The following is a 12,326-nucleotide window of genomic DNA, read 5'->3' as shown; positions in this document are numbered from 1 at the left end:
GGGCCGGAGCAGGACTCGGCTCCGGGGCTCTGGCGGCTGGACAGACGATTCCGCTGGGTGCGCTGGGCCGTCCTCCCTACCGCCGGGCTGGGACAAACTCGCAACCTGGCAGCCGGGGCCGCCGCAGCTCCGGGGCACCCGCTCCACCCGCGTCGCCGCGGAAGGGCGGGGGCGCGCGTCGGGGGCGGGACGGGGGGCGAGAGCTCCGCCTGTCATTGGTGGGATGTGCCCCAGGGGGAGGTGACGCCGCGTTCTGATTGGTGCTCTCGCCACGGGGCGCCGTGAGGGGTTCGCTCTCGCGGGAACTGGGCGCAGAGCGGGAAATTCCTCCCGCGGCTCCGCTGAGGTGCGGCCCAGGCCGGCCGGGATGGGGCTGCGGGACGGCGCCGAGCCCGAGACAGCGCGGCGGGGCCGGCGGTCAGGCGGGCCCTGGGAGCCGGCGGACGGCGCGGGCTCTGGCCGTGACGATGCTCCCGCGCTGTCTGCGCTCAAGCGCCTAGAGCGGGCACAGCGCACGGACCGCCTGGACGCCCTGTTCGGCTTCGAGCGGCCCGCGGAGCCCGGTGAGCGGACGGGCTGGCTCATCAACATGCACCCGGTACGGGCCGGCGCGGCGGGAGGCGAGCAGGCAACAGATGGGGCACGGGGAGGTCCCTTGGGGAGACCCCTGATAGGGCCTGGAGAGGGGTTTCCCGCAGAGACACCCCAGCCGTACCAGGGATGGTAGTCCCACGGAGTTATCGCCGGTAGGGCTGGGGGCAGGGGTCCTATGGGGAGGCCCCCTATACAGCCCGGGGTGTAGAAGGAGTCCCACGGAGATACCCCACATAAGGCGTGGGGAAGGGAGTCCCCTGGGGAGACCCACGGTAGGGCCGAGCGAGGAGGTTCCCACAGATAGACCCCGGCCCGACTCGGGGGTGAAGGCCCAATGTCCCTAATGGGCCTCCCATGTTTCCCTGGCCCTACCGGGAGGGAAGTCCCACACAGAGACCTCCGATAAGCCCCGGGCAGAAAGGGTCCCATGGTGGGGTCCCGGGGGAGTCCCATGGAGGGACCTTGCTGAGTCCTCGTGCCTATGGGCAGACGGAAGTGCTGGATGAGGACCGGCGGTCGGTGAGCGCAGTGGACTACTACTTCATCCAGGAGGATGGGAGCCGCTTCAAGGTTGGTACCGGGAGGGACCAAGTGGGTTCGGTGTTCCAGGAGGGAATCTGTGACCATCGTCTGTGTGCTTCTTCCTAGGTGGCCCTACCCTACAAGCCCTACTTCTACATCGCCACCCAGAAGGTGAGGAGGGGCAGGGCTGAGCTCCCCAGGGAAGGAGACAGTATCTTGGGGAGCTCAAGACCGCCTGGGCAGGTTGCTTGGGGATGATCTCCTCCCAAGGACAGGGACGCACTGCTCAGCCCCCGGCTCTCTTGACAGGGCTGTGAGCGGGAAGTGTCCTCCTTCCTCTCCAAGAAGTTCCAAGGGAAGATTGCAAAGCTGGAAACTGTCCCCAAAGAGGACTTGGACCTGGTCTGTATCCCTCTGTGGGGGTTTTTTGGACCTTGCACAGCTCTAGTGATGTAGGAAGGGATGAGCAGGGAGAGAAAGCAGCATGCTTAAGTCTCCTGGTGCTGCTGCAGCATCTCAGAAATACGTTTATTATGGCTAATTGCTTATCAGCAGTAATTACATTCCTCTCCTTGAACATATCAGCTGTTTCAGACAATGTGTTCAGGACATTAATTTCTGGAATTAAAGTGGTTGGAGGAAGAAGCATACTGCAGGAGGGGGATGCTGCTCATGTTTGATCCATTCTTCATCTTTTTCCCTGGGTAAATCCCACTTGTGGGTGCCTGCACAAGCAGTAGGGCTAGCTGGGCTCTTGCTGTGCTGCTCTTGTGCTCTTGATACACCCACCAGAATCTCTCCTCGGTACTTTACTGTCCCACCCATCAGCACCTCTTTTTTTGCCAATCCTTCCACCTCCATCAGTCTTGTTGGCCTTCCATCCCTCTCTCATGGTGCCCATCCCTGAGCTGCCATTCTCCTGCTGCTTTGCAGCCAAACCACTTGGTGGGCCTGAAGAGGAACTACATCAAGCTGTCCTTCAACACAGTGGAGGACTTGGTGAAGGTGCGGAAGGAGATCTCTCCTGCTGTGAGGAAAAACAGGGAGCAGGACCAGGCGAGTGACGTCTACACAGCCATGCTGTCAAGGTGGGAGCTCCCCGTAGGGGATTCAGTCAGTCTCTCATGTTAATAATTCATAGAACCATGGAATAGTTTGGGTTGGAAGGGACCTCTAAAGGCCATCTAGTCCAACCTACCTGCGGACACCTTCGTCTTGACCAGGTTGCTCCAAGCCATGTCCAGTCTGGCTTTGAACACTTCTAGGGATGTGGGAGCCACAGTTTCTCTGGGCAGTCTGTGCCAGTGCCTCACCACCCATTTAATAATTAGACCCTCTTGATTATTTCCCAGCTGGCCTCAGAGGTGTTATGCTGCCTGCGTCTGACCCCAGCTCTCCCTCTCTGTCACCCATCTTTAGGGTGGTCCTTCCCGCTCTGTGGTGTACATCAAAAGGTCCCAGAGCTGATGGGATGGGATGTGGTGGTATCTCTGGCTGCCTGTCAAATAGTTTACCTGTTCCCTGTGAAAGGATCCAGAGAGGCAATGGGCAACCTTACTTCTAGTTGTGATCAAGACAAAAATAATCCAACGTTTTCTGTTTCTCTCCTGTCCCTGACTCCTGCTGCCGGTGTCACCAGTGCCACTGGGCGTCCTGGGAGACGGACACATGGGTAAGGCAGCTACTTCCCTCTGCTCTTCCAGTGCTCTGAGTGGGGGCAGTCTAAGCACAGATGAGCAAGGAGCCTCCAGAAAAATTGCCAACCAGATGGACAACATTGTGGATATGCGGGAGTATGATGTGCCCTACCATGTTCGCCTTTCCATCGACCTGAAGATCCATGTGGTGAGTAGAGAAGAGCTTTGCTTTCCAAGTCACACTCCTGAAATGCAGAAGAGTTTTTTCTCTCCAGCACCTTTACAAAAGTATTGGTGACAATGAGCTCATGTCTAGAGCTCAGTTCTGTTCTGCTGGGCTTCTCCTTAGTTAATGGCACACAGAAAAGCTAACTGATTAATGCATGGCCATAGTTGGAGCCTTTCTTCTGGGCGGCCTGTGATTGCCACAGTTCCATCCCCAGCAGCTGGACAGTGACATGGGGATGTGGCCCTGTCATAAGGCACTGCCCACCCTCATCTCTCCACAGGCTCACTGGTACAACGTGCGATACTGGGGCAACACCTACCCCCCTGAAATCATCCGCCGAGATGACCTTGTGGAGCGGCCGGTGAGCATTGGGCCAGCAAGTGTCCTCTGTGCAGATGTGTACCCCCCACCACTGGTTTCTGACACACTACCAGTGTAAAACCATGGTGGCAGGGGGAACACTGGGCTTGGGTAGTGATTTTTGGGTTGATAAAGCACTAAAATGATTAATGGGGAGGTTCTAGTTCACTTACTGGGCCAACACTGGGTTTTATGGGAACCACCCTTCAAGTCAGTTCTGGAATATTTTCTAATGGATTTGGTCCTGCCCAGGATCCTGTTGTTCTTGCCTTTGATATTGAAACAACCAAACTCCCTTTGAAGTTTCCTGATGCAGACACAGACCAGATCATGATGATCTCCTACATGATTGATGGGCAGGTAAGGATACCAGGGTGGTTTCCTTCAGGCTTGGGCAGTAAAGCCAGGAAGCAGCCTAGCATTCTCCTCCAATCCTGCTGGCTCCAGGCTTGCCATGCTGCCAGCTGTATGATGTGTGGCTGTGGGAATGGCATTAAAGTCTGGGTGATGCACAGGAAACCGAATTTTGTGGAACCCAGCCCAGGTTGCTGGTGCTTCTCTGTGGGAGAGAGACAACACTGGTATCCCATGTTGTCTCTCCATGGCCTCCGTATCTGATAGTCAATGATGCTTCAATGGATGACTCCCAAAATGTTGTTCCTCCTTGACAGAAGCTCTGGCTTTCAAGAGGAAAGCATCCCATTGTTTGGACAGCATTTTTGAGTTGCCTGTTACCCCAGTCCTCCTCACTGCCTCCTTATCATCTCCTCAGGGCTACTTGATCACAAACAGGGAGATTGTCTCAGAGGACATTGAAGACTTTGAGTTTACTCCCAAGCCAGAGTATGAGGGTCCATTTTGTGTCTTCAATGAACCAGATGAGGTAAGTCAGTTCTGCTCTGCAGAGTTTTACCTGCCTGAAGCTTTTCTTGGCCAGAGAGCTCATTCCCTGGCAGATTGCCTTCCTGGGGAACGTGGTAAATCCGGCAGGGCTGCTTGTGCTTTCATTTTTTGGGAATAAGGGTGAGAGAAGTCAGGTTCGGGCTAGGTGCAGAGGAAGGGGGAAGGGTGGAACAAACTGTGTGGTGGTATCCACCACCTCTCTGTGGAGGAAATGAAGTTCCTTAAAATACATGTCTTTTCTGTTTCATCCCAGGCTCATTTAATCCAGAGATGGTTTGAACATGTCCAGGAGACCAAACCCACCATCATTGTCACATACAACGGAGACTTCTTTGACTGGTAAGATCAGGGATGATGACTAAACTGTCAAGGTGTCACCTGAGCTAGAGGGCAGGGTCAGGTCCCATCCTCAACATCCTTCCATAGTTCAGACAGTATGGGGAAGCCATGTGGTCACATGCGGAGTGGCCATGTCCTGCACCTCACCAAATCCTGTGATCATTGGCTTGGCAGTAGGACTTTCCGAAGAATCCCATCCACTTGTGTGAGCTGCTTTTAAACCCTTGGCAATGTGGGAATGTCAGCATATGGATGAGCCCAGTCGTGGGAGAGCAGGGAGAGTGTCAAAAGAGACGTGGAGGATATTGGAAGAGGTGTGCAGACAAGCCTGGGGAAGCAGGGGGAGAGAGACCACATGCCTCCCGCTACAGATGCAGGATACAAGCAAGCAGGTTTGCCTCTTGAACCACAAAATGGTTTGGGTTGGAAGAGACCTTAAAAATCATCTTGCTCCAACCACGCTGCCGTGACCAGAGACACCTTCCAATAGACCAGGTTGTTTCAAATCCCACCTGGCCTTGAACACTTCCAGGAATGATGTGTCTACTTGTCCTGCAGGAAGTGTTCCCTGAGACCAGATACACAGATAAATCACAAGAAAAATTCTTTAGGCAGTTTGTAACAAAGTGGTCATGGAACCATTGTTGGAATGCAGGAAAATGGCTGTTCTGATCCTTCTCTTCACACTGCCTTTTTCCCCAGGCCCTTTGTGGAAGCAAGAGCAGCAGCTCATGGAATTAATATGTATCAGGAAATTGGGTTTCAGAAGGATAGCCAGGGAGAGTACAAGGCATCCCAGTGTATCCACATGGACTGTCTGAGGTACCGAATGCTGCCCCTCTACCACATAGCTTTGTCTTTATCTCTTCAGTTCAGACGAAATACCTACAGTTGTATTTGAATACTGTTATTACATTCTGTCTGTTGGAAGCTTTGTGTCACCTTCTTCAGCTGTGCGATAATCCATTTCTGTGTTGTCTTCTTCCCCTTGGCATGCTGCATCCCACAGGAGGTGCCAAGTCTTCTCCTGAAGGGCTCCCAGGGCTGACTCTTGCCCTGCAGCCTTGGGTGTTTGATCACTGATTTGGGAGGACAGAGAAAGGGAGAGGGAGTGGGTTAAGATCTAGCCATTGGAGCAGGGAAGGGGACTATAGCCTCCACCTACCAGCCTCCTGACACAGATGGAAGAGGAAAGGACACATGGGAAAAGAGAGAACTTTGGAGTTTTATGTGGGTTTTCCCCCCTGGAGCAGTCTGGGCTCTGGAGCACAGCTGGATGTCCCTGCAGTTCTGGTGGGGTCTTCTCCAGTGGTGAAATATTTATCTTAAAGCCACTGAGGGAGCTGGAAGGTGGAAACTATGAGCAGCGGTGGTGGGATGGACAGTGGGGTTTGTTCTGGTTGGGCTAGCTGAAGTTGGACAGCCTTGTACCCCACTGTTCTTGGATGCTGAGCTGTCCTTAGTGAGAGGTCCCTGTGGTAGCTGAGGTCCCCTTCCCAATCTTGAGCCTGTTTTGAAGGTGAGGGCTGGTTTTTCTGCACAAACTGATATTTTCCTGATTTGGTCCAGGTGGGTGAAGAGAGACAGTTACCTCCCAGTGGGAAGTCACAACCTGAAAGCAGCAGCTAAAGCAAAACTGGGTTACGATCCAGTGGAGCTGGACCCTGAGGAGATGTGCCGGATGGCCACAGAGGAGCCTCAGGTATTCCCTCCCTGTGCTCTATGCAGAAACAAGCCTAGAGCAGCTGCACTATGACTGAGTCTGTAAGTTAAAGTGGATTTTGAGAAATTAACTGAATCTGTCTCTCCCGACTTCCAGTGCCTTAGAGCTCACAGGGAGAAGGAACAGGATTCCCCTGAAGTGTTTCTGGCCCTGGCATTTCACTGTACATTCTCTGTATTTATTTACATCAGTGTGGGGTGAAAAACACCACTGAAATCAGAAACACCACAAAGAACTGAGACCTGCTGGGGGAACAGGAGAGGGTTAGTGCTCCGGGTGTCACAGGCAGGAGGTTCTGCTGAGGCCTCTAGCAGCTTCCTGAGACCCAAACTGGGTGGATTCTGTGCCTTCAGCTCATCTCCCCTGTTTCTTGTCAGTTAGAGCTGACATGTTGCTGTTTGATTAGAGCTAAAGCAGGATGACCTCGGAAGCAAACACATTATTCTTTACAACCTAGGCTATGGAGAAATACACCTTTTCCTGCTTCCTGCTGATATGAGAATGTCCAGCAGGAAGCAATGAAAGATCATTGTTATTGAGCCACTCTGTCACATGGGATTGGGATTAATTTGCTTCTCTCGTTCCTTGACAGACCCTGGCCACCTACTCAGTGTCTGATGCCGTTGCTACTTATTACATGTATATGAAGTATGTGCATCCCTTCATTTTTGCCTTGTGTACCATCATTCCCATGGAGCCTGATGAGGTGCGTGCTTTCCCAAAATGATGATCTCTTTACTGGGTGAAGTGCCATGTCTCCCCCGCTGCAGGGATGCTCTGGCCACAGATCTGATTCCCACTGCCTAGACACTCTGCATGTGTGGCAGGGAGGAAAGGAGGGTGGATTTAGAGGCTACTCCTTTCGCCTACAGCTGTGGGGTGTTTGGAGACAGGTTTCTATAAGAAGAAGATACCTGAGATTTGGCAGTGCAGGGCTGGAGCACAAAAGGATGGCTGATGTGCTATGCTCAGCCAAGTTCACTTGCAGTCATGGCCATGCAAAGTTGGGTCTCCTGATGGCTGTTGTCAGCTGTAGGGAGGATGGCTGGGAAGTTGTTGATGCTAAGCATGTAGAAACTGTTCCCACCTGGTTGAGCTGACTAAGGCACTTGACGGTGGAGTGGTGTTGCAGATGTGTCACCAACTGAAGCTGTCCAGCTCATTTTGTGACAGTCCAGTCTTGCCAGTGCTGGGACAGCACTTCTGCTGAATCACAGACTGGTTTGGGTTGGAAGGGATCTTAAAGATAATCTCGTCCACCCTCCTGTCAAGGGCAGGGACACCTTCCACTAGACCAGATTGCTCCAAGCCCCATCCAGCCTGGCCTGGAACACTTCCAGGAATGGGGCCGCCACAGCTTCTCTGTGCCAGTCCAGTGCCTCACCACCCTCACAGGGAAGAATTTCCTCCTAATATCTAAATCTACTATTTTTGAATTTTAAACCAGCTTTGATTTCTCTTGTGCAGGTGTTAAGAAAAGGATCTGGTACACTGTGTGAGGCATTGCTGATGGTTCAGGCCTACCATGCCAACATCATCTTCCCCAATAAGCAGGAGCAGGAATTCAACAAACTTACAGAAGATGGACATGTGCTGGACTCGGAGACCTACGTGGGAGGCCACGTGGAAGCACTGGAATCTGGGGTCTTCCGCAGCGACATTCCCTGCCGCTTCAAAATGGTAATGGGTCAGCAGCCAGGCCCTGTCCTCATGGAGCACCATGGTGGGGAGGGATGACTCTTCCACTGTTGTTGGCATCTCCAGTGTGTCCCTGCTGGGCTTGGGCAGCACCTAGAATCACAGAATCAGTAAGGTTGGAAAAGCCCTTTGATGTTGCCAAGTCCAGCTGTTAACCCAGCATTGCCAAGGCCACCATTAAACCATGTCCCCAAGTGCCACATCTGCATGTTTTCTGGACACTTCCAGGGATGGTGATTTCACCATTGGCTCAACAGCCTGTTCCAATGCTTGGCAAACTCCAGGAGACCCTTGCTACCTGAAGCTGGGCTGGGCTGGGCTGGGCTGGGATGGGATGGGCTGGGATGAGATGGGATGAGATGGGATGGGATGAGATGGGATGGGATGGGATGGGATGGGATGGGATGGGATGGGATGGGATGGGATGGGATGGGATGGGATGGGATGGGATGGGAGGAGGTCTCTAAGTGGCCATCTGTGCTGCACTGGGAGAGCAAGTGTCACATACTGGAAGCATGCCAGAGCTTGTTGACATCAGGGGATGGTGGTGAAATGGGGTTTTGGGCTAGTTTTTCAGCCAGTGGTTCTTGGAAGTTATGCCTCTGTAGCTTGGGGTCCTGTCCTCTCTTCCAAACTGAGCTTCTTCTGAAGCCTTCCTGAGGGTCTTTTACCTGTTTCTGGATTAGACTGCTAACCTCCATCACCTCCCCCAGTGCCTCAACATGTCCCTTGCAGCCTAGAGATTCCCAAGCCAAGCAGGGACAGGGGTGCAGGGTAGGACCCGCCAGCCTGCAGCCAGGGACATCTGCCTATGGCCTCACTGCCATCTCCATGTCCCTGTAGAATCCTGCTGCCTTTGACTTCCTGCTGCAGCACGTGGAGAAGACCCTGCAGCACGCCATCGAGGAGGAGGAGGGTCTGCCCTTGAATCAGGTCACCAACTTCCAGGAGGTAGAGCACCCACAGCACGGCTGACCTGGGCAGGAAACTAGGACTGCAGCTCTAAAAGTCTTGTTTGGGTTTGGTTTATGCTCTACAAAGAAAGACTAAGAAGCCCATCTACAGGCTGAGTCCTGCAGCCCAGCCTGGGGATGAGGGTCTCTGCCCCATCTGAGGAATGCAGCTCCTGCTTTTCCCATCACAGGTTGAACCAGGAGCAAAGCTCTGAGAGCTGGGAAGGAATTTAGGGAGAAGGCAGACCCCTCAGATATCCCAAACACTCTTGTTCCTCTTGTTCCCCACTTCTTATCAGCTACAAAAGTGCAGGTTGCCCCTCTCCAAATCAAAGTTTGGAGTTTCTTGGAGGGCAGCACTAGACTGGGAACCTGTGGTCTTTGCCATTGTCTCCATTAACCCATTTGCACTGAAAAGGTCCTTGATCAACTCATATTTAGGAAGCAGCTGCTCCTACTTTCCAGGTATCCCTACAGAAAAGCTTGCCCTGGAGGTTCAAATCAAAACCTAAAGCACCAGTGGTCAAGGAGTCCTTCATGTGCTCCTTTGGTCCTTTAGATCCATCCCCAGAGCCTGTGGCAGGTGTCCCTGTGAAGAAGAACCAAATTTAACAAGTATTTGGCTCATTAACTCCTTCCTGCCCTAGTTTCACTTCTCTTTATTTCACCACAGGTTTGTGATGAAATCAAGGTCAAACTGAATTCCTTGAAGGATGTTCCCAACAGAATTGAGTGTCCTCTTATCTATCATCTGGATGTGGGGGCCATGTACCCCAACATCATCCTGACCAACAGGTTGCAGGTGGGTAATATCAATCTTGTCTCTCCTAATCTGACTTCCAGATGACCTTGATGGTTCCTCTGGATCCCCTTAACAGCAAGGGCTGAGCTTTCTGCACAGGGCAGGGGAAACAGATAAGGCTGGGTGTGAAATTTGGTCAAGCTGCCATGGAATTGTGGAATCACAGAATTATTTTGGTTGGAAAAGCCCTGTAAGACCATTGAGTCCAACCACTCTGCCAGCATTGCCAAACCACCACTAACCCATGTCCCCAAGTGGCACATGCACATGGCTTTTAAATCCTTTCAGAAGAATGCCACTCTGGGCAGCCTGTGCCAACGTCTGATCACCCTTCCAGTGAAGGATTTTCCCCTAGTATCCAACCTAAACATCTTCTGGCACAACTTGAGGCTGTTTCCTCACTTGTTCCCAGGGAGCAGAGCCTGACCCCCACCTGGATCCACCCTCCTGTCAGGGAGTTGTAGGAGCAAGAATGTTCTCCCTGAGCCTCCTTTTCTCCAGGTTGAGCCCCCCAGCTTCTTCAGCTGCTCCTCATCAGACTTGTGCTCCAGCCGCTTCCCCAGCTCTGTTGTCCTTCTGTGGATGCGCAGGTCTTCAGAGACTCAGCTACAGCTTTAGCTAGAACTCTTCTCAAAAACCCAGCTGTTGTTTTGAGGGGTGTGTGCTCCTGAAAGGCTCTGGAAAGGGGAACTCACTGAGTACCATCTCTGATGTTCACACCTGTGCTCTCCTGCCACTCAGCACCTGTTCTGGCATGAGTTCTCATTTGGGGACCTGTCCCTTCTAACACCTGTGTGTCTGTTACCGCATCCAGCCCTCGGCCATGGTGGATGAGGCCACATGTGCTGCCTGTGATTTCAACAAGCCGGGTGCCAACTGCCAGCGCCGGATGACATGGCAGTGGAGAGGAGAGTTCAGTAAGTACAGGAAGGACCATGTAGTCCAGCCCACAGAGATTTAGCCAAATTCCTGCTTCTCCCCTGGGAGACTGATCACTGCTCTTCTCTGCAGTGCCTGCCAGCCGCAGCGAGTATCACCGTATCCAGCAGCAGCTGGAGTCAGAGAAGTTCCCTCCCTTGTTCGCTGATGGACCACCCCGTGCCTTCCATGAGCTCTCCCAGGAAGAACAAGCCAAGTATGAGAAAAAGCGCCTGGCAGGTAAAAAAACCAAATCAAGGTCATGATCCTGGCAATGTTTTGCAACCTGGACTGTGAGTGGTGTTCAGCAGTAGTGACCCCTCCTAGGGCTGTGGGGTGAGGTCAGGCTGGTCTCAGAACTTCTCCAGGATCCCAACAGACTCATGCGTGCTTCTTAAGAGGAGCCAGGCACTGCTACCTCTGTCAGTGTTTCCCTTTGTCTTGGAGAGCCACAGATTTGAGCTGAAATATGAATGGCTCAATTTTTTGTAAGGTTGCTAATTAAAGCCAGTTAATGAAAGGGAAACATCACATTATCCTATCACCTGGAGGGATGCTGTCCAGCAGAACCACCCAATTGGCTGGAGGCAAAGCCTGAGTTTGTAGGTGGGCCATATGATTAGTTTGTTTTCCCCCTTGCCCTCCACCTCCATGAAGAGGTGCTGCTTCTTTCCATACTGGGATCTTCCTCCCCCTTTGCAGTAGGACTCTCCCCCACTTACCCATGCCTTATGCTTAGCTGCCTCCCTATCCCTACTGTGCCCATCCCTCTGTAGCAGGGCACCCATCCCTGAGAACCTCCCTCTTCCTCCTCCCTTAACTAGATTACTGCCGCAAGGCATACAAGAAGATCCATGTTACCAAGGTGGAGGAGCGAGTCACCACCATCTGCCAACGAGAGAACTCTTTCTATGTGGACACAGTGCGAGCATTCCGGGACCGCCGATATGAGTTCAAGGGGCTGCACAAGGTATCAAGCTTGGGTGCTGGTCAAATTGTCTTGCCAAGCCTGGACACCTCTTGTGCCTTGCTGAAAACCTCAGAGAATTACTCTGTTGGCTTCGCACTGATAGAGAGCAGGGTTGTATTAGTCATTGGGAAGAAACTCTTCCCTGTGACGGAAGTAAGGCACCAGTTGACCAGAGAAGCTGTGGCTGCCCCATCCCTCAAAGTGTCCAAGGCCAGGTTGGATGGGACTTAAAGCAACCTGGTCTAGTAGAAGGTGTTCATGCCCAAGGCAGGAGGTGGGATGAGATGCGTTTAAGATCCCTTCCAACCCAAACCATTCTAGGAGGCCCTGGGGCTCTGTGTCTGGCAGAGTTAATTAAAGAGCCTGTTGCTTTGCAGTTCCTCCCAGCTGCCTCTTTTGCCATGATTCCCAGGGCTAGCAGAGAGGCTTTTTCTACACTGGTGGTTCTACTGTTAGCCAGGCATCATGGATTGCAGCAGACAGTGTATTGCGTTCTTCCCTGCATACATATGGTGCAGCACAGCTGATGCTGGTTGAATTCTGATCAATGGTGGGAGCTACAAGTCTTTCCTGACAAGTGACAGAGCACCTCTGACCAACCCCTCCCGTGCTGCAAAAGAAAATGGGATGTTCGACTCATGATGCTGATCTTCAGCAAAGATACTCCTGTAGAGCTGC

The 12,326-nt window shown here is 52.7% G+C and overlaps 1 protein-coding gene across 1 annotated transcript in view; it reads left to right on the top strand.

The window, feature by feature from the left end:
* Positions 1-367: 367 nt before the first annotated feature.
* POLE (DNA polymerase epsilon, catalytic subunit) overlaps positions 368-12,326 on the top strand; it is a gene marked incomplete at both ends in the record, with an annotated part of 31,490 nt that continues 19,531 nt past the window's right edge. Inside the window, 19 exons of the mRNA XM_082293148.1 lie at positions 368-598; positions 1,084-1,164; positions 1,243-1,287; positions 1,426-1,518; positions 2,050-2,204; positions 2,820-2,961; positions 3,263-3,343; positions 3,595-3,702; positions 4,115-4,225; positions 4,499-4,584; positions 5,287-5,406; positions 6,154-6,286; positions 6,900-7,013; positions 7,775-7,987; positions 8,849-8,956; positions 9,632-9,760; positions 10,575-10,677; positions 10,772-10,918; positions 11,503-11,648. Coding sequence (XP_082149274.1) covers positions 368-598; positions 1,084-1,164; positions 1,243-1,287; positions 1,426-1,518; positions 2,050-2,204; positions 2,820-2,961; positions 3,263-3,343; positions 3,595-3,702; positions 4,115-4,225; positions 4,499-4,584; positions 5,287-5,406; positions 6,154-6,286; positions 6,900-7,013; positions 7,775-7,987; positions 8,849-8,956; positions 9,632-9,760; positions 10,575-10,677; positions 10,772-10,918; positions 11,503-11,648 — 2,346 coding nt within the window. The remainder of the gene's footprint in view (positions 599-1,083; positions 1,165-1,242; positions 1,288-1,425; positions 1,519-2,049; positions 2,205-2,819; positions 2,962-3,262; positions 3,344-3,594; positions 3,703-4,114; positions 4,226-4,498; positions 4,585-5,286; positions 5,407-6,153; positions 6,287-6,899; positions 7,014-7,774; positions 7,988-8,848; positions 8,957-9,631; positions 9,761-10,574; positions 10,678-10,771; positions 10,919-11,502; positions 11,649-12,326) is intronic.

This window comes from Coloeus monedula, assembly GCF_965178545.1.
Source record: "Coloeus monedula genome assembly, chromosome: 18".
NCBI lineage: Eukaryota > Metazoa > Chordata > Aves > Passeriformes > Corvidae > Coloeus > Coloeus monedula.
Note: the sequence above shows the minus strand (reverse complement) of the source record. Positions and strands in the feature narration are given on the sequence as shown.